The following is a 27,272-nucleotide window of genomic DNA, read 5'->3' as shown; positions in this document are numbered from 1 at the left end:
CATGATTTCCTTATACTGCCCAGCTGAACTAAGGCAATGTATTCCTAGAGGGATTGTACCACTAACCATGCCAATAAATACTATTTATAAATTATGAACAAAGGAAATCTACTTACCTCATTGTCATGACCCTGTGTGACTGGCCAAGCTGGTTTACTAAGAATCCTGAGTTTAGCCTCTGCGAGGACTGGCTTACCTTTCTGTTGGGGGTTCAAATAATGGGAGGAGGAGACAGGCCCCAAACTCTTTGAGGAATACAAAAGCAGTCCGAGTACTATGGTGAAGAGTTAAGAGCATTGGGGTCATTTAAGCTGCTTCACACAGGCAGCCTCTCTGACTGGATCTCTGAGCCTGTGCCTGGGAAACAAACCCCTGCTGAGAGCAGGAGTCATGGAGGAGGGCTGGAAGGAATGTTTTTTTGCTTTGAATTTTACTAAAAACAAACAAACAACCTTCCCCCAAAGACACCACCACCACCACCAAAAGCCCACAATGGATTTCCAAAAGGGGTTACTGAGAAAATAACTCTTGCAAGCCAATATAACAAGACTTAGTATGAGATCAGACCCTCCTACAGAGAAACAGTGTAAATGACAATACTATGGAAGGGATGAAAAAAACAGCTGGAGAGTCACACCTATCAATGGTCTTGGAAGACGGAAAGCGCTGAGGTGCTTCCATTGTCTGGTACTATTCAGTATTGTCACTGGTGGCCTTGGGATATAAGGTATATTAAATTTGCAGAGGACATAAAGTCAGGATAAACTGTTGAGTATGTTGGAGGAAGTATGCTGGTAGACAGACTTAGAATTTAAAATTATTTTGAATATTGCCCAGCCATTGGGCATCACCCTTTAAGAAAGATGTGGCCCACACAGCCTGTGATGACAGAGAGACTAGAGGGAAGCAAAGGGAATGTCCACTAGCCTAGAAAACATGACCTGTGAGGAAAGACCAAACAGATTGATCTGGTTTAAAATAAAGAAGAAAAGACTTAAGGGACACACAGGATGAAATTTCACATGTGACCAACCTCAGCTCCAAAGCCTTCACCAGCATAACGATGACCTGTAGGACAAAAGACAAAAACCTTCAAAGCTGCTGTGTGCCACAAGAAAGGAGCAGGAAAGGTCAAGGGCATCACAGAGGCCTTCAGGCCCAGTGCTGACAGGGTACTTTTTAGGTGAGAATGCAAAGATTATCCTGACAAATAGGCCATGTTCCATGCAACACATACATTAGAAGAACTCTTAACAGCCTTGCTAGCCTAACCTTGGAGTGTGGGCTCCTTCTGGGCACAAACCTAGCAAATGATTTAATATTTACATTTGAGCAAGGTGCATGAGCTGGGCATCTGAGAAACAAAGACCTTAAAAATATTAATTAAGAAAATTCAGGTCCAAGTTACACATCAAAATGTGAAAAAAACCCTTTTGGCTTTAGCGACAACCAGCAACATAAATATAAAATGAAGTTCTACCACACTTACAATGCATTGAATTAATTAACAAGTATTAAATAACGCATCCTAGAACACATCTGTTTATCAGTCTTTGCATTGGCATCATGCAAGCGCTGTTGGTGATACAAGGATCCCTCCTCGAGTTCACTGAACTGGGGAGACTCCAAAGTTACAATAAAAGCTCTCATTGTTAGTTTGTAAGTGTGTAAGCTCCACCTCAACCTATTTCTAATATACTAGTACACTCCTGCTCCCGTAGTCCTCAGTAATAGCAATGTCTACCAGCTTTGTGATGGTCACACACTTCGGAACCACACATACACTCCTTAAACCCAACACCACCAGTGATCTTGCCTCCAGACTGGTCCCTGAAGTGCACCTCAGACAGCCTGCTTCTTTCAGGATCTTGGCTTCCCTTTAGCAATCTCCCTACCTGATGGTGACCCATACTTGTAGCTGTCTGCTCCATGTTAAGTCATTTTCTCTGAAGGAGTATTAAATTTGTAGCATAATCCAGACAGATTTGGTTCACTACATTGCTTTTGCCTCAGGAATCACTTACCTTATCAAAGATCTTGTTAGTCTGACATGATCTAGCTTTGATGAACCGTACTGTACTTGAACCCATTTTTCACTTAGAGGTACTAAGACTTTCCCCAGTCAAATTAATGGGGCATGGAGTTACTGTTCCCCTCACTCCCTCTGCCTTTTTATAAGAGAGGTTTCCTAGTCTCCAGTAATAGTGCTTCACTTCCAACTTGGCTGATTCATTGAAAACGTTACTCAGGACTTGAAAAGATAGCTACCAATTCTTTCAACATTTGAGGTGCAATTTTCCTGGGCCTGTCACAAGAAACAGCCAAAGTTATGCTTCCACTTCACATCTCCTAATGTCATCATTTACATTACCCTCACTTGCTTTAAGTTCTCTGCCAATACCTTCATATAAATAACTTTTGGATTGAAAACTGAGGCAATGTATTCATTCAAGATTTGGAGCAGCCTCAATCTTCATCCCACCCCTGGCATTTAGCGACCATACATCTTCCTTCTTTGAATTGTTTTTATTTATATACTTGAAGAACTCTTCATTATCTGTTATCCTTTTCTTTGCAACACCTGGCTCAGCTAGATTTTTATCCATTCTTTCTCTCTGGTTCTGCAGTCTGCTCCTGCAAACTGTAGCTCTCCTATTTCCTTTATGTAGGTTCACTCACTACTTCAGTATCCTCTTTCAGGTAGTTACTTAGCCACTAGGTCTACAGTTGTTCTTGTCCTATTCCAACCTCTTTTAGCAGATGAGAGTGCTATACAGGATTTTTCATTTTGGATTTAAAATAAGCCCATGATTCTTCCACATTCAAATACTTGAGTTTTTAGGTCCAGGCAGCCTCACCAATCATTTTTCCATAGTTTCTTAATGTTTGCCCTCTGATATTCAGGACTGTAGGACCAGATCTATTTTTGACTCTCCTGAAATTTGCAGTGAAAAACATGAGTCATTCATCAAAGGTTATTTTCGATAATCAAATTATCTTAAAAAGGATTTATAATATCCTTTTTGTTTACTAAAGATAAGTCTAAAGCAGCTGCCCTTTGGGCTGTTGTGTCTGTTCAGTGGCTGCTGGTAGAAAAAGTTTATTGCCCCTCACACCCAAGAATACATGCTGCATATGGTATTTGTTTTCCAAACTGTCTGGGGAATTAAAGTCTTCCCCAGCCCTCCCTGTTGCTGTTGATGGAAAGCTCTATCCATAGCCATCCCTGAACCTGAGGGTCCCTACCAGATTTTGGGGCTTTTTTATCACTCTTATCACTTTGATCACTCTTTATCACTTTCAAATAAATGTTTTATTTGTACCATCACCTTTTCTGTCTTCTCAGTCCCTTACTTCATTAATTTCTATTAATAATTAGCAATTAATAGGTAGTACAACTACTACCTCTATCTTCATTTTTCTCTTTTTTGCACAGACTACAGCCTTCAACCCCTCCACATTAGAGGACGCAAAAGAAAAGGTGGATGAAATTAGAGGACTCAAAAGAAAAAGGATGAAAAAGGTGGCTTTGACTTGGAGTGGAAAGTTTGTGGTTGGCCTTAGCTCCTGGCTTACCTGGCTTCATAGACATGGGGTGGTACCTGAGAAAGTTGCCCCTTTCCATCTACCCATTTTCTGGGGAAATCAGCCAAAGGCTGAAGAAGTTAAATACATACACAGGTGTACTTTTAGAGGTTTGAGCAAAAGAAAAACCAGAATGTTAAACAGATTTGTGCTTGTTGCAAGTGGGAGAACATGCCTTAGTGTAAGCAAAGCGCTTGGCGGCGTATCAAAAACACTGTCCACAAAAAGGTGTGCTTGTGTTCTCTGCTATGGGGAAGTTCTGCAAAAGGAACAGCAAGCACCAGAACAGCCCAGAGGCTGTTGGCTGCTTCTTCTCAGTTGTTCCCCAGCTCTTCCAGACAGAAGCCACACATCCCTGCAGTCGGTACCACTAGACGCAGCAGCTAGCAGTTCCTGGGTAGCAGCAGGACAAGCGGCAGGACCTACTGTGGGAATGAAAACCGAGACAGGAGAGCACCAGTGAGGTTGAGAAATTGAGAGACACCACGTAAGAAAAAGAATAGCCCTACAGTATCTCTTGATTAATGACATTGCCTGTCTTAGCCTATGCCTACCTTAACCTGTATCTCCGAGATGCCTGGTTTTGTTACTAATTTTATTAATAGTTCTGGTTGCTGTGGTATGTTATTTCTGATTGATACTGATTTTTTTAAAAAAGGGAAGAGGAAAGCTGAAAGGAAAGCTTGACAATTCTGATCTCCACCAGGTGACAAATTGGTCCCCTGCCATAGGCCAAGAACAAATCAAGGAGCAAAGCCAAGACTGGGACACAGGTAGAACATATAATGAATTAAGTTATTGACCGCCGCGCAAATAAACACCTAGTCCATGTCCCTCCCTCCCTCCCTCCTCATGCTCAAAGGTCAGCCTGGAAATGAGCTGCTCATGGTGCGCAGGGGTCTTTGGGAGAAGAAGGGTGATGAACCAAAAGACAAGGTAAGAGCTGTGCCTCGTAGAGGAGAAACCAGAAGGCAGGGAGGCAATGGACCTGCACCCGGAGCTGACCTGTGGCACCTTGTGCCACATCGTAGTTCTCGGCCAGGGTGGGTGGCCCCGGGCAGAGCCCAAGCCCGAGCCCGGGGAAGGCGAGGTGTGCGGTGCCCGAGGGACCCTGGGCCGAGACACCCAGCGCGCCCGTCCTGCCCATGGGGGCCACAAGGGAGCTCGCCCTTTCTCCGGCCCTGGGTCAAGAGGTACAGGCCCGGGCCGCTCTGTTTTACACGGGCCATGGAACGGCCGTCCAACGTGACCCTCCGACACCGGCTTGAAGCGGTTCCCCGACCGCTGCGGCCGCCCTCGAGGGGCTGCGGGCGGGCGAGGGCGGCAGGGCGGAGGCACGGTGCCCGCCGGGCCCTCGCTGTGCCCGGCGGCGGGGGGCGGCAGCCGGGGCCGCCCCGTTCCCCCGCAGGGCTGCGGGACCGCCGCCGTTAGCCGCGGGGCAGGGGCGGCAACGGCCGGTCAACCGTTAGGAAACGGCCGGCGCCGCCGCCGGCGCCCGGGGCAGCGCCGCTCGCCCCGCCCCCGCCCCCCGCCGCGCTCCCCCGCGGGGCGGGCCCGCCGGGCCGTCCGCACCCCGCGGCCAGCGGCGGCCGCAGCGCGGCGAGGCGCGGAGCGGAGCGGAGCGGAGCGCAGCGGAGGCGCCCGCGGAAGATGATGGCGCCGCCGCCCGCCCCCGCGGTGTCGGGTCCGCTGGCCGTGCTGGACCCCACAGGTGAGCCCCGGCACCTGCCCCGCCGCAACTTTCCTGCCCCGCCGAGTGCGTGAGCCCCGGGGAGGCAGCGGCGGGGGCGCGGGGCGGCGCCCAGCCCGGCGGCTGAGCGGGAGAGCGGGAGCCGGCAGCCGGCTGCGGGGGCTGGACGGGCGGGCGAGGCTGGAGGGGAGCGGGGGCTTCCCCGGGGAGGCGCGGCTGCCTCCGCGCGTTGGTCGGAAGGGCGCAGGCGGGGGCTCTGCCCGGCCGTGTCCCCGCGGAGTGGGGGCGCCGGGGGATTTCAGCCTGAGGTTGCCAGCGTGGGTCACGCCGTCTCTCTTCCTCTCGCTGCCTGAGGTGTGTAAAAACCCCCGTTTCTCTTTTGAGCTTTCCGCCCTGCTTAGCGAGTCGCTGCGCTGATGGTTTAACATTAGAGCGGCTGGCTTTGCACGGGACGTTAATAGAAGATTAATGTAAGAGGTGTCCTCGTCTGCTTGATGAAAAGGGCCAGTCGCTGTGCTGGAGCAGGTGGCAATGTCAGCAGGGTGCGGGGCTGGCGTGGGGCAGGCTGGTGGCCCTGGCGGGGTGCGCGGCGGCTGGCGGTGACAGGCTTTTGGTCAGTTAGCATCCGACCCGGGTGGCAGTGGGTTTTCTTCCTCCTGTCTCTACTAATTTAGTGGTTCGTTGCTAAAGTGGTGTGCTGCTTGGGTTTACAGCGTACGTCCTGAAAAACAGACGCATACGCACAAGAAAGGACACGTATTTCATTATTCCAGGGAGATTCATTAAAGTCAAGAAAATACAGAACGTACTGCTAGGAGTTACTCTGCGTAGTGTTTGGAAGGATAAAGAGAGACTTTGCTATGTACCCAAGGATTGTAACAGCCAGTTAAAAAATGTATTAGATCTTAATTTTTGTCTTAAATTTGGAGGAAAAATGGTATCAGTGTTGCAAAAGTAGCAGTGGAAGATGGGCTGTAACTTAAGAGCATTTTCAGGTAATCAGCCGAAAAAGAAGAATCTGTATGCTAGCCTTAAACTAGTGGTTAGCTGCTCATTAAATTATTTATTAGTGAAACAATTGCTGCCAAAGCAGTGAAGTCATGGTGATACTGCATGATATCACTTACTATAGCTATACTACATAGTGTCAAAGGAGGGTTTGTGGGGGTTTTTTGATTTTCTTTTAATTTTTTTAAATGGAATTGTAAAAGAGCACAGTGATGTTTCCTATGGTCTTGAATATATAACACACTCACGGATTCTTCCTCAACACATTCGTAATAAAGATAAGAGACGGGCCTGATCAAAGCTGCTATCTTGTGGCTCGAAACGAATGCTGTTGCATCTGGTTTAATTAGTTCAGCACTCTGGACAAGTCAAGCATTTAATCAGAAGAGGGAAAGTAATCACCAAGAGCAGGTGTGAATATCTCTTTTAAGCATCTCAGTCCATCACATTTAATTTTGGGAGGCAATGTAGGATTAATTCAATTTCACTGGCATAAACCAGTTTTGAAAATACACAATGAAAACTGTAGCCAAGAGAGAGATGGCACTGAAGTGAGCACTGCAGTAAGTAAAAATTATTAATTTGGCTCCAAAGATCTTCCCTTAAGTATTTTCTTGATAGCAGGGAAGCAGTGGCTACCTTTGATACTATACTCCTGTGTCTCTGGTGAATTTCTGCTTATTATCTTGTTATGTATGGTTAATGCCACTCTCTGAAACATGTCACAATTTTTAGTAGTATTCATTAGGTAATAAAAATGCACTGTTTTTTCTGCTACAAAAGTTTCCTCCCTTATCTTTTCTCATATTAGGATGCTAATGCACATTGGGCTGGGGCATTATTTGGAATAAGTGTTTCCATTTAGATCACCTTAACTAGATCAAAGAGAAAGGTATGAAATTGTGCAGTGCTAATATTCAGCAAATGTGATTGTGAACCCAGCAAATTGCTACATCCTGCAACGATTCTTTCCTTGCCAAAAATCATTCCACACTTTTTAATAGACTTTGCGATGTCTGGAGCTGGATTTTAAATGGAGCAGTCAAGTCTAAATGTAGACTTTTTTTTGGTTAAATTGCGGATGATATGCAAGTTTTCCAGAGTTGAGAGATGCTGTTTCACTCTTTCCCTTGACCATTGGACACATTCTGTACCATGGACATGTTTCATCATAAATTTGTTAATTCTCCTTTTAAACTCACCCTTTGCTTCATTCAAATCCAGACCCTACCATTCACCAACAGATCTACCACTTTGCATTCTACCACCCATCTGATCTATACCCTCCCCACAAAACCATTCGTTTTCCATAGTCTTCCTACAAATTGGAATTTATCCCCTGGCCATTGTGAACAGAGCATTGTAAATATAATTTTGTCTTCTGCAGCTGATGAACGGACAAAAGATTTTGCTGAGTCCAGCAGAGCTTGGTCTTCAGCAGGCACTTTTTCTTTTTACCCTCTGGAGGATGATCTCAATTTCTCTCCTTATGGGCCTTTCTCTGTCCCAAGGAGACAGCCGTCTGATGTCTCTCCTCCTTGTCCTGACGGCGTTCTCTTTCCTTCCATTGGGGTAGCAGGGCTGAGTGGCTCAAGCAGGTACTTTGCCTGACAGATGTTTAGCAAGCAAAGCAGAGAGTGTTTCTGGGACTGTTCCTTTGCATGCACAATTTAAGTCTATGCCAGGCAGAGCACAAGCCATGATGTGGAAGCAGCGTTACCTCTCTTATTTATCTTCCACCTTTTATTGTAGTGCCCATTGCTGCAGTATCAAAACTCAGTTAATACTTCTCTGGCCAAAACTGCTGAAGAATATTGTCAGTAGAAGGTAATAACACATTCACACCCTCTATTGACCCTGGCCTCAAGCTAATGCTAATAAGGATATGATGAGAAGATTTCTTTATACATGCTTGATTTTTGGTATGCCAGAGATATGAATTTGAAGCTATAACTAAATTGGAGTAAGGTCCAGACTAAGAGTTTGTGTGTTCGTACTGAATCATTATTAAAGAAGTTAAAGGGGATAAATGTCAAAATTATTCTGAGAGTCACTTCAGTATTAAAAAATTGGAAAGTCAATAGCCTGCATTAACTGTTTCCTGCACTACAGGAACGTCAGTGTTGGAAGAAAATTCAGCCTAGAAATACAAACAGCAATATTTCCTCTGCTCTTAATTTAACGGCTGTTCTTGTACATGGTCAGCCTTTGGTCCAAGCCCTGCTGCAGAGAGTGTCAGGGAAGAAGGCTGGGCCAGCTTCTCTCTCTGTGCTGTGGACAGGGCTCCTGAGGGAACTGTCTGGCATTGGGTTTTGGCTGGTAGGTACAGTAAAAGCAAGTCCAAAAAACTGCATGGCAACTGCTACAAACACCAGTAAACAAGGACTCAAAAAATCTTGTGAGCCAACGTGACTGAAATAGCAGAAGGGAGCTAATAGTAGGAACCCTTTGCAGCTGTAGCCTTTTTCATCTGAAGATATTATGCTGCTTTACAAATATTACTTAGGCTTCACAATATGCTGGTGACTTATATGCATGTAATTAGACAGATTTTGATAAAGATGACAAAGATTTTTATTGATGTGAGTTAAGGAAGTCCAGAGAGCCAGAGCAGAAACCAATTTAGACCTATTTCTACCCATCTCCTCTTAGCATGTGGCTTGCTTGCGTGTGCCAGTCTCTGCTCCAGAAGGGGCCTTTCTGTGCTCCTGCCAGTAAGTCATCTCTCCTAAGGGTGGAGTGTATAGCTAACTACATGTAGTTATGAGAGTTGCCAAACTGGAGTATGAAAAAGAAGAGATATGATTGGATATTTGCCTCTGATTTGAGACGCAGCTGGTAAAAGATCAATGAATGTGAGGACTGAAGGGTATCACATATGTAAATGCTTTCTGGCATGTGTAAATTTCAAAGTCAAAATGTAGTTCAGTCCAAAAAATGACCCTATAAATAATGACATCCTTTTCTGTTTTATCTCACTAAATCCACATCCGATTTACTCCAATTACTAATAAGAGCATGCTTTTCCTAAGACGTTTTCCAGCAAATTCAGTCTGGGCAATCGAACTCATGTCTTTCTTTTTTGCACATCATTATTGATAACCAAAACTCTGGAGGGCAGGTTGGATCCTTAGTTTATCTCCATGCAATCTGGTTAACCTTTGCCGGTACAGGTGTTACTTTGAGAAAAATGTGGAGGCTTGGCTCCTCAGGCACTTTTCATAAAAGCAGACATTCAGTGGTTTCAGAAACACTTGGCTGGGGAGCGTCTGTCCCATTGACTTTCAGAAGGTTTGCGTTCCTATGTCCCTTTAGAGTATGTCTACATTGCAGCTGCAGTTTCATAACAGTGGGTGTGAGCATGCATACCCAAGCTACCTTTAGTGTAGCTGTCTTGACTATCATAAAACCATAGAATCATAGAATAATTCAGGTGGGAAGGCACCTCAGGAAGTTGCTAGTCCAACCTCCTGCTCAAAGCAGGGTCAGCTGTGAGGTCAGACCAGGTTGCTCAGGGCTTTTCCCGGTTGAATCTTGAAAACTTCCAAGGATGGTGACACCACAACCTCTCTGGGCAACTTGTTCCAATGCTTGACTGTCCTAATGTAGAATTTTTTTCTCCTTATACCCCATCTGAAACACTTCTTGCGTTTCAGTTTGTGTCAACTGTCTTTTGTCCTCCTGCTGTGCACCACTATGAAAAGCCTGAGTCTGTCCTCTTGACAACTGCCTTATAGGGACTGGAAGGCTGCTACTAGCCCTGCCAAAAGCTGTCTCATCTCTAGGCTGAGCAAGCCCTGTTCCCTCAGCCTCTTCTCATACAGTGAGTGCACCGGCCCCCTGACCCTGTTTGGGGTCCTCTGTTGAATTCACAGTAGTTAATTCATGTATTTCCTGTACTGGGGGCCCAAAACTGGGTGTAATATTATATGTGGTCTAAAGAGTGCTGAATAGAGGTGCGTAGTTACTCCTGATCTACTGATGATGCTCCTGTTAATACAGCCCCGGATGCTGTTGGTCACTTTGCTACCAGGGCACGCTGCTGGTTCATGTTCAGCTCATTGCCTACCAACACCCCCAGGTCCTTTTCAGCAGAGCTGCTCCTCATTGATGAATACATTAAATGGGACAGGTCCCAAGACAGACTCCCATGGTACTCCACTTGCTACTGGCCTCCAGGTAGAGTACAATCCATTAACCACTCCCTCTAAACCCAGCAATCCAGCTAATTTTTTAACCATCTGCTTGTCCACCTCTCCAGGCCATGACATCCCAATTGGGTTATGAGAAAGCTGTGGGATACATTTTAAAAAGCTTGCTAGATTTAAGGTAAAAGATATCCACTGCTCCACAAGTCCAGTCATTTTGTCATAGCAGGCAGCTGGGTTGGTCAGACATGATTTGCCTCTGGTAAATCCATGCTGACTGTTGCCAATCACCTTTTCCTTATGTGCCCAGAAATGTCTCACAAGAGGATTTGCTCCATATTTTTGGTCCCAGCCTCCCAGGAACCAGTGAGGTTGATTGGCTTGTAATTCCCCGAATCATCATTTTGGCCCTTTTTAAAGATAGGTGGAGCATTTGTCTTCAGTTATTGGGGATTCCCCGATCTCCATGACTTTTCAAAGATTATAGAGGTGGCAAGGACATCAGATATTATTTAAAATCTGGTGGATATATTGAATGAATCATTTTAATTTATCAGAAGGGCAACTGATTTGTGGAGTTACAAGTCTGAAGTCTGCTTTCCCCTCTTGGCCATGTGAACTGGCTTCCTTGAAAGAACTGCCTTTAACCCCATACACTTGGCAAAGAACTGACTGATAGTGAAGAGCCTCTCCATTTCCATATCCCCAGTGACCGCCCAGGGATTAACAGGGCCAGAGGCAGACAACTGGGGCACAGGCTGGAGGGGAGATGTCTGGAGAGTCCTATGAATTATTTCTTGATATTTAGCAGGAAGACTTTGTACACGCAGGTGAAAAGAGGCTCGCCTAAGCTCAATAGATGATATTTGTCTTCAGTAAAGTTGCTTGCATTTCCTGCTAAAAGACTGGACTAATTTTGGCTGGTTGCTCTACTGGAGAAATGTCAGCAAACATACAGATTTTTATTATAAATGCATTTATTTATTCATTGAAATTATTTGGCTTGGCTTGCAAACATCACTAATCTATCCTGGCTTTTGAACTGTAAACCTTTAACTGAGTTACCTGCCTTTAAATTGGCCACGTAACTCAAGTGACTCATTGCAAATGGCTTCTGCTTGCTTTTTGACTTTCCTGCATTTACCCTGCTTTTGCTTACAGCAGCACCATCATGCCTCACCCTCAGAGCCTGATCCACACCAGGCTGCCTTCCCCTCTTACCTTACCTCCCTGGCGAGGGCTGTTGCCTCCAGTATTCAGTGCAACGCCACAGCCTCTGCCTCATCCCGAGACGGGACACACAGGCAGCTTCGTGGGGCCGCGGAGGGCAGAGACATTGGCCCCGTGCTACGGGCAGGTTGTGCTCTCGCTGGAGCTCCGTCCTGCCCCGTTGCAGCCTAGGGTAGCACGGCATCGCATGGCCCAGCGCTTTCAAAGCACTTTCGAAGCAAAAACACCAGAAAAGGGGACCGCAGTTTGATTCATTTGGGTGCCTTTTGTTAGCTAGGGTCATGTATCGATTGCTGGTTTTAAGTAAGTCTTAAATAAGTCTGTGCTATGGGCTGGGGCTCTGATGTTAGTAACCTGTGGTTGCAGCTCAGATATGCCACCACCATAACAAGGTTAAGTGACTTGAAGCAGGCTGAAAGCGGTAGATGAGCCTGCCGTTTTTCACTTTCGGGTATCTGAATCCAAATCCCAGTGAGACTGAACGTATTTCACTCAGCAGCTACTATTTAAAAAGGTAGTCCCATCTATCATTACCTGATCAACTATATTACAGCTTTGCTTTAAAATATACAGATTGGTTTGCTTGTCCTAGTAAATATGAGGAGCACATCTGTTTTCATGATAGCATGGAGAGCTTCTGCTAATCTTGTTTAAAATATAAATTTTTATGTTCTGTCCAGGTAGAGTCAAATTGGCACTTCACGTAGATAAGCGTTTAAGGGCTGCAGGATCTGACTTATGGATGTGAGCAACACTTAATTATAAACATTACTGAAGACAAGGCATAATTATCATTGTCACTGACTTTCAGTTCAGCTTAATAAAACCTCGTCTCATGCATGTACCCAATGTGTGTGCCTTAAGCTATGCTGAGCTCTAGCTAACTCTGCGTTTTTTAATTCCCTCTGTTGTCTGCCAGCTCTTTTCCTTAGCGGGAGAACAAAAGAAAGTCTTCCGATATCTTGTATTTGTTCTGCCATGATTGCAATGAAAAGCTCTCTTTTTTTCCTCCCCACTCCCTACAGGACAATTTGCAAAAAGAAAGAAGACTTCGCTTTGGTTCACAGTCTCTCTGCTGGTAGTGTCCGTTTTCATACTGACCATAGGTCTGGCAGCTACCACAAGAACAGAAAATGTTACCGTGGGAGGCTACTACCCAGGCATCGTTGTGAGTAAAGAAACCTATTTTAGATTATTGGGTACAACCAGATAAATTATTATCAGCTGGATATGGGAAGCTCTGATTGATTAAAAAAAAGAAAGAAGGAAAGAAAATTCAGTCCTGTTGCGTTTCACAGGAGAGAGAGACTCCTTTGTTTCGATCGAGTTCTAGTGTGTGATAAGGGAGGGAGGTAAACTCTGTTTTTCCGAAGTGCCCCGAAGGGGAGGCTGTTAGGGGGCAGAAGGGGGTCAAGGCTGCGCTGCACAGCAGTGTGCTGGGCTCAGGGGTCTACGTGAGAACCTGCGCTTGACTTCCCACTGACCTCTGTTAAATGTGGGCATATAAGTGACTGGACAGCGGGCATGGGATAGATTTAAATGACCTTTTAGAGGTTTACTACATTGATGGCAGAAAGAGCCACTCCGCTCTCATGTCCGTGTGCCAGGAATTCTGCTGGGTCCTTCGCAGGGAAAGCCCTGCGGATGGGCATATGGAAGCTTCTCCCTGGAGCCTGCCTAACATCTTCTTGTGCAGTCTTGCTGTCAGTCCTCTCGCACAAGGTCCCCTTCCGAAATCCTCGGTCTTGTTTTTGCTGGGGGAGCAGACCGCTTAAATGTGTTCCTGCACTGGGCACAAGGTTCGAGTTGCATCTGTTTTGCCCTGCGGTGCCTCTGTGACTTCTGGGGAGGGGTAGCCCTGCCAGACCCTTGCCGGTTCGACCCCCATGGCCCTTTCTGATCTCAGAAGAAGGGATCGGTTGTATCCAAAAGGGTGGAAACCCCTGGAGTCAAAAAGTTTTTAGAGATACCTGGGCTGAGTTTTTAAAAAGAGGAGTACAGGCAGCAGATAGAGAAAGGCCCATCTGCCTCGTTTGGTCTCCCCAAGCCAGTCAGGAGGAGGCAGAGGGTGCAAGGTGAGGAAAGAAACTCATCTACTAAGAGTTAGGCACCTGCTTAGGCATGTGGCTCCACCACTACCAAAACGTGTTGTAATGTACCGTTATTTCTTGTTCTCTATGGAATGAAATGCCCAGAGAAGAGGGATATGTATCTTTTAATACTGTGCATACATTTTGCATTGCCATTAATAATTTGTGAGTTAGAACTGTTCCTCCTAAGCTAGTCCTCTTACATCTTAGTGTCATGCTGAGAACAGGTCTTTCAGAAAGATAATTCTGGGATAATGATCTATAAGGAGTGGTGTTTTAAAAATAGAACAAAAAGTAGTTCCAAGAATAAAACCTTAAAAGAATGAATTTTCCTTTCATTAAGCTAAAATAGATAGATTAGTACTGATAAAGGTCTCTTCTTCTTCTGTAACTTGAATTAAAATATTTTAGAAGACCATATTAGCTGCATTCATTCCCTTGAAAGAGGTTTCATTTTTAAACTGTTGTCTTTAATAAGTGTAATAAGTAATAAACCCATGTGCACAAACGAGTTTATTTCAGCATTTTGTTTCTTTTAGAAATAATGCAATGTCTATTCGCTAAACTGAAAAATATAATCTACTAAATTATTTTTTTTTAAATCTTGGAGTCATTAATAACCAGATAGAATAGCTAGAATTTATCGGAACACTTGGGAAACAAAACTTTTTATTAATAATTTTCCCCCTCAAAAGATTGTTGGAGCTAAATGATTTTCATAAAATTCAGGATTCTTGTGCACATGTGATGGATTCCTGAAGTAACTGAGAAAGAGTGATGGGTAATTGTCAGTGTAAACTTCATTAATACACTAAATATCCCAAACATTTAGCAAGAGTTAAAGGTGCCACACAAACCTTGCGTGATACCTTGCCAGAAGCCTAGCCAGAGGTGTATGACAGCACTGCTGTGTTCCTGCCTCATTGCCAGAGGTTGACTCCAGTGCAGCACTGGCAGATGGACCATGGGGTGGCCTCTCCTCCGCCTCCGCGCAAAGCCAGCCACCTCTTTCAGAATGAGCTGGGTAACCCTCAGAAGGTGCTTCTCTTCTCCGCTGACAGTAGAGGGAGCTTAGCAAACCAACATAGCACTCATCCCAAAGTTTTAGGTACCTAAAGCTAGGGGAAGGAATTCGACACTGCATGTTTAACTCTTGGGCTCGAAGAAAAGAAAGATTATGAGGGCAGACAGTGTTAATTGCAATGAAAAATAAGGTCTAGTTCTCATAGAATTCAGTAGTAAAATATTAACTTCAGAGCTGGTAGGTGAGATCTAAATCTCCACTGACCTAAATCTCCCTGTATCCACTGAACTCCACTGATCTAAATCTCCCTGTAAGGGATTTTGGTGTTAAAAACCATGCAGAATTAGTCCCAGTCTTGCAAATACCTACAAATGTGAATAAGACTACCCACTTGCATAAATTGACTTGCATCTAGAAGCATTTGCAGAGCAGGGCTTTAGGGCTAGATCCATAATATAATTTGGGCTTCTGCTTAGTTCCTGTTGGCTTCAAGAAGAGATAGGTGCCTTAATTTCTCTGCATATGTGGTCACTTGTCATTTATTTGGAAAAAGCTTTTTTCTAAAGACATCTTTATAGTGGTAGGTATTATCTGCATTTATGCATCCAAAGTAATTTAACATAAAATATTTCTGTGTGTAGCTGAGTTAGTATAATCCACTTTGGAAGGTGTCTGCATTTGGTAGATTACTGCTTGATCATCAGTTTGGCTTTAGGGCTGTCTTTGTGGAACGGGCTGCAAAGCCAGTGCTGGAGCTTCTTCAACCTCACTTCCTTATAAATATTGTTTATACTTAAATATTTAATGTCACTTCTCTATGACTACTGCTTGTATTATTTTCATTTGCTATTTTTAAAATCTTTCAACCAGGAGTCTACAGGGTCCAATAGTCCCAGTCACCACACTGACCTGGACTCCCAGAGTTCCCAACCCAAATAGCCTATTGTCTAAACAGACAAAAAAAGCAGCGCATGTGACCCTAAACCAATCTCAGCAATGCCGTGGCTTAAATCGTGATCCCTATCTACGGTTCTGCTCCTTCCGATTTAATTGCTATTCTTCTGTATTTGCTCATTTTTTCTTCACATGGATAATATTACTCCGCTCTGTGTCCCCTGCATCAGCCATAAATGGGGCTTTATGGATTGTTCCCGTTGGGATGAAAAATGGGGCTTGGAACCAGGTGTCATTTTGATGTAGTTATCTTAATTTTCAAAGTTGCTGTCCCCTGAACAGAGTGTCCTTGCTCAGGGTTTCAAGTCTCTCTCCTATTCAGCTGTCAGCATGGATGCACTTGCACACTCGTTCTTTTTCAAAGTCTCTGCTTTTAGTCCTTGTGCCTCCCTTTCACATAAATCTTCCCAAAGCACTCAAGAGCAAATCTCCTTTCCCTACATTTGCTTTTTTGAGAGGGAGCGACAGATTCCTGTTGTGATACTGAGCGAGTAAAGTGCTTGCAGGAAATTTGCTTTCTGCTGTGAGCGGTTGTGCATAACAGCAAGGAGTTCACGGGCATTGCTCAAGCCCTTGACTGGGATGCGTAGTCCTTAAAAACTTAACTTGTGCTTGGAGGAGAGGCTCTGAACCAGATTCAGAGACCTCGTTCCAGAAAGGGGCTTAGATTCCTTAGCAGAAATGTCATGCCCCATCCATGGGGTGGGTTGGGTGGGAGCTGAGGGGGTGACTGGGGGTGTGTCTGGGCAGAGAGGAGTGTCAGCCCTAGTGAAGAGGGGAGCAAGGGCTGTAGAAGTGATGGAGGATTGAGACTGAGGTGACCGCAGGGCAGCGTGTGGCCAGGCAAGGCAAGGAGGGAGCTCTATGGAAAGAGTCTGTTGGCACCTGCACTCCAGCTCCAGCTGCTTCTCAGTCTGGGGCCAACTACGTCTCAGGTGTGTGGCACCAGAGACGCCTTTTCTCCAAGCCCACATGAGCCCAGTGGGAGTCCTGACTCCAGGAAGGTCTGATGAAAGGCTGGTCTCACCTGTTGCTCCTTTACCTCGTGTTAACCACGAATCCAAGGAGTTTCTACCTCTCCAAACCTTCATGGGCCCGTCATAAGGAGGGGGCTTTTCCTGCCAGCCTGGTGCTGAAGCTGCACTGGTGGGAAGGGTAGGGCCAGCTTACTCCAGTGTCCCTTCCTCCTCTCTCTCCTGTGGCTGTTGGTGCTGCACCTGTACCACGTTGAAACTAACGGTACTGGTCCTTTTGGCATTTTAACAAGAACTTTTTCTGGGATGGGTGATAGTGTTTAGTCATTAAAATCAAGCAAACCCAACCCTAAGGGTTTGAACTTGGGTCTACTGCGTGGCAGCAACACATCAATTTTTTGAGGAAAACTGTTTGTCTGCAGTTGCCTAGAGCTTTGCAATTCTGCAAAATAATGATGTATGGGCTAAATGTAAGCGTTCTTTTCTCCTACTTTGCTTAATTTTTGCTTTATGCTGTGTAAAACTATACGTGACTATGGTAAAAGTAGCCAGATTATAGAAGCATATGTCTATACAGGCTTCCATTTACTACATGACAAGTTTTGCTCTGAAGTATCAAAGAACTGCAGTTCTGGTCATTCCCCATTACATTATATGATTTATGTCCAGCAATAACTTCCACCCTTTCCCCTGACCTACCCCAATTAGCCCATCTGTATGATAGATCAGCTCAGATATCACTGTAATGCTTTGGTATGTTGACCAAATAAGCTGACCTCATGTGTTTCTGTTCGTTTTGTTCTTTGCCTTAGCTTGGATTTGGATCTTTCCTAGGGATTGTTGGCATCCACCTGGTAGAGAACAGAAGACAAATGGTAAGCAACAGCCCTTTTCATTTTCATTTTTTCATATCAGAATGTCTTAAAAACACAGGGTGGGGTCAGATGAGTGCCAGAGCTTGGCCAGGACCATGTAGCTGGGAAAATGATGAGGAGAGAGACAAAATGCGTGGGTCATGCCAGTTTGGGCAGCAACGAGCCACGCAATCAGCTCAACCGTAACAGGTAATCTCATTCTGCGCAAGAAGTTTAAGTCAGGAACACTTTCCTGGAACAATATATTTTTAAAAGAAGAAAAAGCCCCAGAGCTCTTGCTATCAAGATTCCCTGGCTAGGTCAGACAGGATCTGATGACACTGTGTGGTTTGTTTTTAGATTTAGCTTGGCTTTACAAACCCCTTGCTTTTATTTACGTGAGGATGTCATAGAAAGTCCTTGGGGCATCTGGGTAAAGAAAAGTGTGTAGGACTGGGTTTGTGGAAAGTCTTACACTTTCCTTGCTCTCGGCAAAAAATAGCAGTGTCTTGGTTGAATAACAGCATGTCCAATGTGCACTTTACAGTAGACTGATTAGAGCCAAGCATCATGAAATATGATTAATTTCATAATGCAGAGCCTTCACTGGTATAAATCAAGAGTGGTGTTAAGCTCAGAGCAGGAAATGATGGATTTGCTTTGCTTTTTACTAACAAGTAACTACTTTACTTACAAGTAGTCTGTTGTGATTTCCTGTTTCCTTCTTTGTAAACACAGTCTTGTTGTCACTATTTGTAGGCAAACTTCTTTCATAGTATCACTTTTTTTGCATTGCCTTTAAGTTTCAGTGATGTATTTGGGAGTATTCCCCTGCTTTTAACTTTTGTTCCTAGCTGGGTTTCCCAAAGGAATGAGATTTATAAAGCCATGATGTTTATCTGTGTCTTTCTCTCTTCCCCCTTCCATTTTTTTAACGTGTTGACCAATTTCAGGCAAATTCAGCAGGGAGGTAGAGACTTCAAAGGTGTGCAATTCCTTCAAGGTTTATGAAAATTCACAGGTGGGTAGAGGAGAGAATTACGAATTAGTTCCCCCACGGTGGTAAAGGCTGCGATGTCAGCTCATGTCTTATTAAACACTAGAGAATCCAAATGGGATGTGATCTGTGAGACACAAATCTGCAGCAGGCCAGGCCTCGTTAATTTTGCTAGTAAGAAAACAGCTTATTTGTTTTTAAGAACTATTGCCCCTGATTTCTACATCAGAGACCAGGATGAACAGCAGATTCCAAGTTGCAGACTCAGTGATGGGCAGATGAAAATAGCTTTGTCTTCCACAGCATTCATGCTAGTTTACTAACAGGCATAACATTTTAGGGTTGTTTTATCTGTCGATTTTCCTCTAATCTGCCTCTTAGTTTTCTGTCGCTTCTGTCCTTAGCAGAAAGTAAAATGGCTGAAAAAGACGTAAGGTGGGTAAGCAGCAGTTAAACCATGTAATGCTCAACGTGTTGTGTCATTTACACAAGGACTGTGGAGAAATAAGCGTCCAGTATGTTTGGTATTAGTGCCTGTTTGCATTTCCCAGCATGGAACAAGGAAAACTGCTTTCTGCTAATGACACTTAGTGATGATCTGGCTGTTGAAAGATTGGGTTTCTGGGGAGCAGACCAATAAAATAACTAGAAAGCGTAATTATGCTTCTTGCTTTGACTACCATCCACATTGGGCTAAGCCTTTAAACACTGTCTTTGCTAAGGCTGAGCTGCTTGTTTTCAAATGTTACGAAAATGAGATTGAAAAGGTTTATGCCATACTACAACTGAGGGCGGTAATTATTCTCTGGGGTGTAACTGAGTATATTTGATTGAAAGGGTTTAGAGCAGCTTTAACAAATTTGCAGCCATCAATAAGATTGTAAAGACTTATATAAGCACAGATATGTAACAGAAATGTCATATTCCTGTAACTAAAAATTCTATGCATTGCAGCAGGACAAAAAGGGGGTGGGAAGGAAAAGAAATTGTTTACTCAGTTGCTTCTATTTTAACTGGACTTCCTTTGAGCAATTACTGCAGTATAATTTGAGTTCAACCCCATGTAGCTCTGACAGTTGTCTGGCCCTTGTAATGACTCAATACTTAATTTTTGTTGTTTTTTTTTAAATTGAAAATGAATGTAGATTCAATTACACTAGAAAAAAAATATCTATTTTAAATTGACCTTTTCTCCATATATCTATTTCTCTTTTTGTCTTGAAGTTCTATTTCCTTGTGACCTATCCTCTGTAAGTCCAGATTTATTCATGGTTGATGAAATGCTAAGTGCAATATGAAATATGTAATGGTTAGCAGAACTAGTCCAGCAAATATCCAGCACTCAATAAATGCGAGCATGAGGTTTGAGAAAGAACGAAAGGACAGTTTGGCAGACTGGACAATGGTTTGTTCTTAAAACACAGCATTAATAATGTTGCACCTCTTTGACCTCGTTCTTGGCATCCCAGGGCCCACAGTGGGAGTTCAATGTGCTGACCAAGGTATAACCCTTAATTCAAAGGAACTGCTGCTTACAGAAGCAGGCTCTGCCTCGTTGACTAGCATGATTTCACTTCAGCTCTTAGCATTCGTGCTTGGCTCTGCTACGCAGAACTTGGCACCAGCGGAACAAAATTTGCCTTTGACTAAAGATTTGCACTGATTTGGGATGTTTCTAACTGGCAAACAGCAGAAATGGAAGAATAATGTGTTGCTGTCCCTTTTTGCCTCTCTTGTCCCCTGCAAAGCCGGTCATGGATTGAAGAACAGAGTATAGCTGTAAGTTGTTTCGTTCCAAAGGCACACTTAGTCCAGCCGGATGGGTGGAAAATATGATACTGCTCAAATCAAATGGATTTGATTGTAAGACATGAAGCATCCTTGCTTGTTTGCTTGCTTGCTGTCTCCTTGCATTACAGTACAAAGCATTTCCAATTAGAAAATGAGATGCTCAAATTGCATACAGAGGTGGGGGAAGGCTGGATGTGCGGGGGGTTCATGGCAGCAGAGCTGAGCTGAGAGCAGTCAGTAGCGCTGAGGGAGTGCTGTAAAAGGTTTCTCTTCAGATAAATGTGGAGGTGGCATGAGCTAGCACCCAGAAATGAAGCACTCTCTAAATGTGCGATGTCGATAAGACACCATGCATGTTGTTTTAGCTAACCCGATGGATAAAGCAAGCACTGGCTCACAGTTTCTGCTCACACGTCTTTCCAATGCCAGTCTCATCAAGCCGTACTGTTCACAAGGCTGAAAATGAGCATGCTGAAACTGTGGTGCCTGCAAGAGTGATGGGAGATGCAAGGGCACCATAATAACTGTCAGGGTTTTGAATATTTGCAATATCACAGTGCTGCCTGCAAGAGCTCTTGGTAGGGTTGTGGGAGCCACCCCGACAGCAGCGCAGCTACGGCAGAGAGCAGCAAAGGCAGGAAGGGGGTGGGAGAAGGTACAGGAGCATAAAGGATGCAGAGAAGATTCGGAGGGGTCAGAGAAGCAGGAGTGACCCCTCAGGAGGTGTGAGTTAGAGCAAACCTCGGTACTACTTACGATGAAGGCGGTTGTCTGCAGCAGGTCTGAGCCCTGAATTAATCCATTGCTGAGTCTTGCTTGTTTTTTCTTCATGCTAACACACAGTTAATTTTCTTGCTGACATGTCTAGGACATACTCAGATATAAATCTAATGCTCAGCTGGCTCAACCTGGTCCTTGACTTGTTCAGAGAGATGGTTGTAGTGATTTTAGCCGAGGAGACGTTGCTTCTGACAAAAGTGGAATTTGAAAACATGAGGGAGGTTAAAAAGTGGAGCTCTGCACACAAACAGAAGAGGCAAAGTTATTTCTTCAGACTTCTCAAGGGATGCTAAGTTTAGGTGCCTGCTTGCTTCCCAATCTCTGTCAACAATAATTAGATTTCAAATTAAGTACTGAAAAGCAACTATAGCAGGAGTTGGAGAAACAAAGCAATAATTTTCTCTTCTGATAGTGCATGCATTCCTACCCTGTGTTGAGATGTATGTGAGGCAGTATTTCAATATTATCTCTGATTATTTTCTTGCCACTAGTATTTGCATCTCTTTCAGAAGAAAAGCTTTTTTAAAGGAGTTACGTGTGTGAGCCATTTTTCAGAATTGTAAAAGCCAGACCTCTTTCACTTTTCTAATCTGATATATCTTGTAAATTGATTATGTCCATCAGAAAATGCCCACTGGACATTCTGTGTAAAGGTGGTGGTTAATATGTACACCAAAAAGAGATACTGATATGGATACCTACTCTGCTCTGTTCAAACATATTGTGCTTCATCTACTTTTTCATGCAAATCAAACATCCTGGAAGAAACTGGCTTTAGTGCAGATTTTGATCAAAGATGCTAATAGCTGATAGATTCCATATGACATATTAAGCTAATTAAAGCAGCTTGTTTATGTAAAGAGAAAAACCACTACAATTCTGTAGATCTCCCGAGACTATCTTTGATGTTCCTGCACAAATAAATGGAAGAAGTCTTTATTGTATTGCCAGGGAAATGCAGATAATGTAAAGGCAATTGTTGGCATTACCAAGGTATTATTTCTCCATTGAACTCAGGCTTCAGAGAAAGTCAACAGCCCTTCTTTTTTTCAGTGATTATTTTTTGTGTTCTCATATTTCACATAGTTCAGGAAAAACAATTAATGCTGATGTAAAAATGATAATAATGGACCAAATTAGCAATTATTTTTGTCTTGTTTAGCACCTTTACAATGATTAAAACTGAAAAGACCTATTACTATCTTTTCAGTCATAAATGTGCGCTAGATTTTGTGGTGTGATCTAACTGCACATTTCAGAAACAGACAAAGAGATTTATATAAAGATACAGGTTGACACTGACACTTGTATGAGCTTGAGCATGGCTCTTCTTTAGCTATCTGCATTCCTTTCAAAATATAACAGCATCTTAGCTGGTAAGATCAAGCAGCTTATTCTTTGAGAGCATCTTCCTGCTTTCTTATGCCTACCTCTTAGACTCCTGTAATGCGGTGCCCTTTGGAGGCATCTCGTTCTCTCCTTAGGTTCTGGAAGGAGCCTTCAGGGGCGATTTAGACTAGACTCTGGAGTTTTAGATAGCTAAAGCGTGGTAAGAAGAATCCCATGTTAAGTGACAATGATATTTCTCTTCTATAATATTGAGGAGATTATAAAAGAGACCATACTATAACTCTGCCCAGTTTTGAGTTTAGAGCAGAGCAGCCTATGTATAGACTGTCTAGTCTCCTTTTATGCTATAAACATGGTGCAGTCTTGGGTATTAGCTGCCTTATTTGGCAGGAATCAGCTTTGTGAACCCTTTTTAATCCTTTTTGGGAAGGATTTTGAATGTGGTCTGTCCATGGTAGGTCTGGGAAATCTGTGTTATTCCTTGTAGTGCAGGAGAATATTCAGCAAAGTCAGGGGTAGAAGCAAGACAAATGACTGGAGATGTTTTGAAGGCTCAGTTATTTCAGCTGAAGAGCAGGAGGACATGTGTATGTCTGTGGGTATGAAAGCACCATCCAAAGGGAAGGCAAGTGAAATTAAAAGAAGAAAATTTGATGGGCAATAAACATGTAAATAGTTAAAAAGTTGTTTATAATTTATTTTAGTTAGTATAATATTATGAGAGACATTTTGCTGTTATTAGTATGATGTATTCCAAGAGTGAAAGACCAAGTAAAATATTGGGGATTTTTTTTAAATGCAGTTCTTTCACCTTGTGCATTTAAAGTAAGTATTTCCAATTTATAATAAATATAAATATCCACTGACACAGAGAGGTCTTCCTTTCTCCTCTTCCCTCCTTTCCTCCTTCCTCTATCTTGCTGACTCCTTCTTCTCCTCTTCCTTGCTCCAGCCAAAAATAGTTTCTACTGGATTAGTGAGTTAAAGGGTTCACAGCCAAGTGAGATCAGACATAGCAAAAGTAACTGGTGGGGCTGCACGGCTGAGAGTGGAGAGGAGAGGAGTCTGTGGGAAGAGGGAACGGGACTTGTCCCTTTTGCTATTGATCGAACATGTATAAAATTATACATGTTCCTTTTCTGGATTAAATAAAGGTGGCCCGTCCACCCTTTAAGTAAAGACCGGTAATTAATGTCTTTTGGCAGTATAGATGACACGTCATGGTTCCGAGCCCATAACATCCCTACATACTATCAATACCCTAGCACAAGCTTTTGTCACCCTTGGCAGCTTTTGTCACCGTTGGCACTCCTGGGGGGGTCCAGCTCCTGCCTTAGATAGATAGATAGAAAGAATCAGTTTATTAACAATTCATTAAATGATACAATCACAATTCAGTGGTTCATTAAGATCTTAAAATAGTCCATGCTTGGCCAGCAAATACATGTACAATGTCCACTGAAGAAAATAGCGCCCGATTCGATAAATGACGAGCGACCTTTTCATGTTGGGAAGTGGAGACTCCCAGTTCTGCTAACAACTCATAATTGCCTTGATACCATTTTCCACGTGCACCTAGAGGAAATCCTATAAATTTGATAGTATTGGTATTTGTCAGTTCTTGGATTTGATCTTTTAGATGTTGATATTTCTTAACTTTCTCTGCCACTGCATCAGCCAGCGATGTTAGTTTACTCTCATACCTTACTGTGATGTCAACTACTAGGGCCTGATCTTTAACAAATACTAAGTCTGGCTTATATAATTCATGTTGTTCATCTTTCAACAGCAGTTCCTGAAATACAACCCATTCTCTCATCTGCCATTAGTTCGCATAATTGATTATGTCTTTTGATCCTAGCGTCCTGTACCGCCAGACGATATCCAATAATATGTGAACAGGTCTCATTCTCTGCCTGACAATGTCGGCACAATTTAATTTGAGTCTTTTGTCTTCCCCTTGGTAAAAATTCTCTTGTAGGGTAGGCATTAGTTCTCAGCTGTAAAGCCGTAATGTGTTTTCTGTGTGGAATGCCTCTATAAAATTCCAGCCAGTTGTTGCTGTTTTTATCCTTCTCAAAGTTGGAAATTCCACGGCCCTGGGGTACCAACTTGGTCCAGATCACAAATTCCTGTCTTTGCCAGTTACAGGGTCTCGGAAAGATGACTTTTGGAGCGGGCATCTCCCATTCCAAGACTGGTTCTTCATCGCTTAGTCCCTCTGATATCACCATAACTGCTTTTGGGTCCCGTATAGATGGTATTTTATCCTTAAGTCCTCCTGCTGCAATCCACAATCTTTCAAATTCTTTCTCAATACCTTCCTGCTGAACCACTGCTCTTATTGTCTCATCCAAAGACTGCGCAATTCTGTGTAGTCTTCGAGCTTGTACACTGGGAATCAAACCCGAGAGCCTGGTAATACCTAAACGTCCATCCTCAGTGCTGGAATACAGGATGGAATAAGGTGTTATATCAGCTCACTATGCCGTGAAACCATCATCTAAGTGCTGTCAGTGAGTTAAATGCCTGGAGTTAAAGAGCATAAATTTCCCCACGGTGTCTTGAGAACTTTGAAGTTCAGGGACTCAAAGACAAAAATAGATGCTCTCACTGTGTGAATTACCAAAGGAAGTGTGGGGGATGTTTCAGCTCTTCGCTGCCTAGTTCCTTATGGATCAGTGTTTCATGTCATGTATCTACAGGTCTATGCTTTCAGATTTACCAGTGCAGATTCATCAGCTAGTCATGCAAATATTTATTTATATGTAAATATTATAATGCATAAATGTACTATGACATTTAACCATATAATATATAACATATAATAAATGTTGACATATATATATATGTATTTACTGCTGACGTGCTGGAAAATACCTGGCATAATGACAAGTCTATTCCACTGACACTATGTCTTTATTGTGCAAAGGGTTTTTGCACTCTTTATAGATGCGTCTGCCAGGATGGTTTAGCTAGTAAAGCTGTAATGGGAAGTACAGTCAGGTCTGTAGTAATCTTTCTGTTCCATCATCAGGGCTGTGGCTGTCTGACGAACCCAGAGAGATGCCACCAAGTACGTCCAGCTGCAGCCTAGCACAGTAGTTCCTTCCCTCTCATGCAACCCTATGCTGGTCTGTTGGTTGTATCAGTCCCAGGTCTTACCCACCCCAGGTCCTCCAGCTTGTGACCCAACACAGCATTAGCTCAGTCTCAGGTAAGAAACTACCGTGTTTTCACTGTTAACATAGGTAGAATGAAATGGAAAATTTATTACAAAGGGAAAAATTTAGGAAAGAGAGAGTTTGGCTTCTATTTGGAGAGCTTTCTTGGCAACCAGGATGGCTTCAGTTTGCTTCTGGAAGCTTAAATTCTGTAAAGACAGAAGGGAGATACATACATACATACATATATATATATATGTATGAATATATGCATGCACCAGCACAGCTTATTTTTGACGCTCCGGTGTTTAAAGGCTGGCAGTGTTCTTTTGGGTCAGAGACTCAAGCCACCAATTCAGTTTAAATCCTCCCATCTTATTAAATAGAAGTCTTTTGGGATGTGGTTCCTTTAAGATCTGTGCTTGGAAACAGCACACAGAATTAAGTACATAACAGGACACTTTTTAACTGCCAGTTTTTTTTCTTGTGCTGTTTATGTAATGAAAGCATTACTGTCACATAGCTGAAAACAAAAGTAAACTTTATGACCCATGAAATGTGTTTGTGGAACAACAAAGAAATCGATTACTCTCCCTAGCAAGCAGGAACAGGGGATAAAAGGTCTTGGTAAGGAATCGGGGATAAGTGCTTATGTGTGCAAGGTGGAGAAGGTGAGGTGGGGTGTGCCCTATGAAAAGACATTCCTCTTTTCGAAGAATGAGATCAAATTAAACGGATGAGTATCCCTGTTGGCCAGATACACTCTTCCACACTCTGCAGGTAGCACTTCACTACATGAAAGCTTGTAATTTCATTGTAATGCATTTCTGATAAAGAGTGTGTGTTTCTTGAGGAACCAACGCAGCCACTGTAACGTGAAAGAGGATTTGTAAAGACGCTAACAGACTTCGGTGTAAAAAAAGTTCCTGCTGCTAAAACAGTGTCAGCTGCAGTAGTCTTGATCTATGTCAATTGCACTGTTTTTTACCAGGAAGCATAAACTTTTATGACACATGGTATGCTATTTATTTCTGGTTTATTGTTCTCATACTGCTCTGAACAGCTGCCTCTGTTTAAGTGATGAAATGAGCTTGTTCCATTTTAATCAATAAAAGAGCATCCATGAAAGGAAGTATGTGATGGATTCCTCTCATGTCAGCACTGCTGATCAGTGAAACTAAATTTATGTTTCACTTTTGTCCTCTTTCCTTTTAATGCTGTATTTAGTTTTTGCTTCTTGACTGTATTTGTTAGCCTTAAATCTGTAATAATTTTTAACCATTCTTAGATAAGTGCTTTTGTTGATGTTTAAAGGGGGAATTCTTACCAGTTTGAAGTGCTTACTGGACTAAGGCTTGCTTAGGCTGGTTCCAAAACCATTAGCATTTCTCCAGCTGTGCAATCCAGCTGATTTTTTTTTCTTCTCTGTATAACATCACTCCATCATCTCCATCAAATCCCAGGCATCCTTCTCTCCTTCCACATTACTCCCCTCCCTCCCTTGCAAGTCCCAGGCAAGTGACTGAAGGAAAGTACTGAAGTGAAGAGAAAGCAAATATCAGAGCAGCCAACATCAAGGGAATGAAAGAAGTATTGACAAGGTGTTGGTTTTGGCAGCACAGATACTTCCTCA

The 27,272-nt window shown here is 43.3% G+C and overlaps 1 protein-coding gene across 1 annotated transcript in view; it reads left to right on the top strand.

The window, feature by feature from the left end:
* Positions 1–5,190: 5,190 nt before the first annotated feature.
* Positions 5,191–27,272, top strand: part of TMEM255B (transmembrane protein 255B) — a 77,908-nt gene continuing 55,826 nt past the window's right edge. The window contains exons 1-3 of the mRNA XM_072849827.1: positions 5,191–5,296; positions 12,687–12,829; positions 17,516–17,578. Coding sequence (XP_072705928.1) covers positions 5,236–5,296; positions 12,687–12,829; positions 17,516–17,578 — 267 coding nt within the window. The 5' untranslated portion in view covers positions 5,191–5,235. The remainder of the gene's footprint in view (positions 5,297–12,686; positions 12,830–17,515; positions 17,579–27,272) is intronic.

Source organism: Ciconia boyciana, chromosome 1 (genome assembly GCF_034638445.1).
Source record: "Ciconia boyciana chromosome 1, ASM3463844v1, whole genome shotgun sequence".
NCBI classification, from domain to species: domain Eukaryota; kingdom Metazoa; phylum Chordata; class Aves; order Ciconiiformes; family Ciconiidae; genus Ciconia; species Ciconia boyciana.
This window is presented reverse-complemented; position numbering and strand designations above follow the sequence as displayed.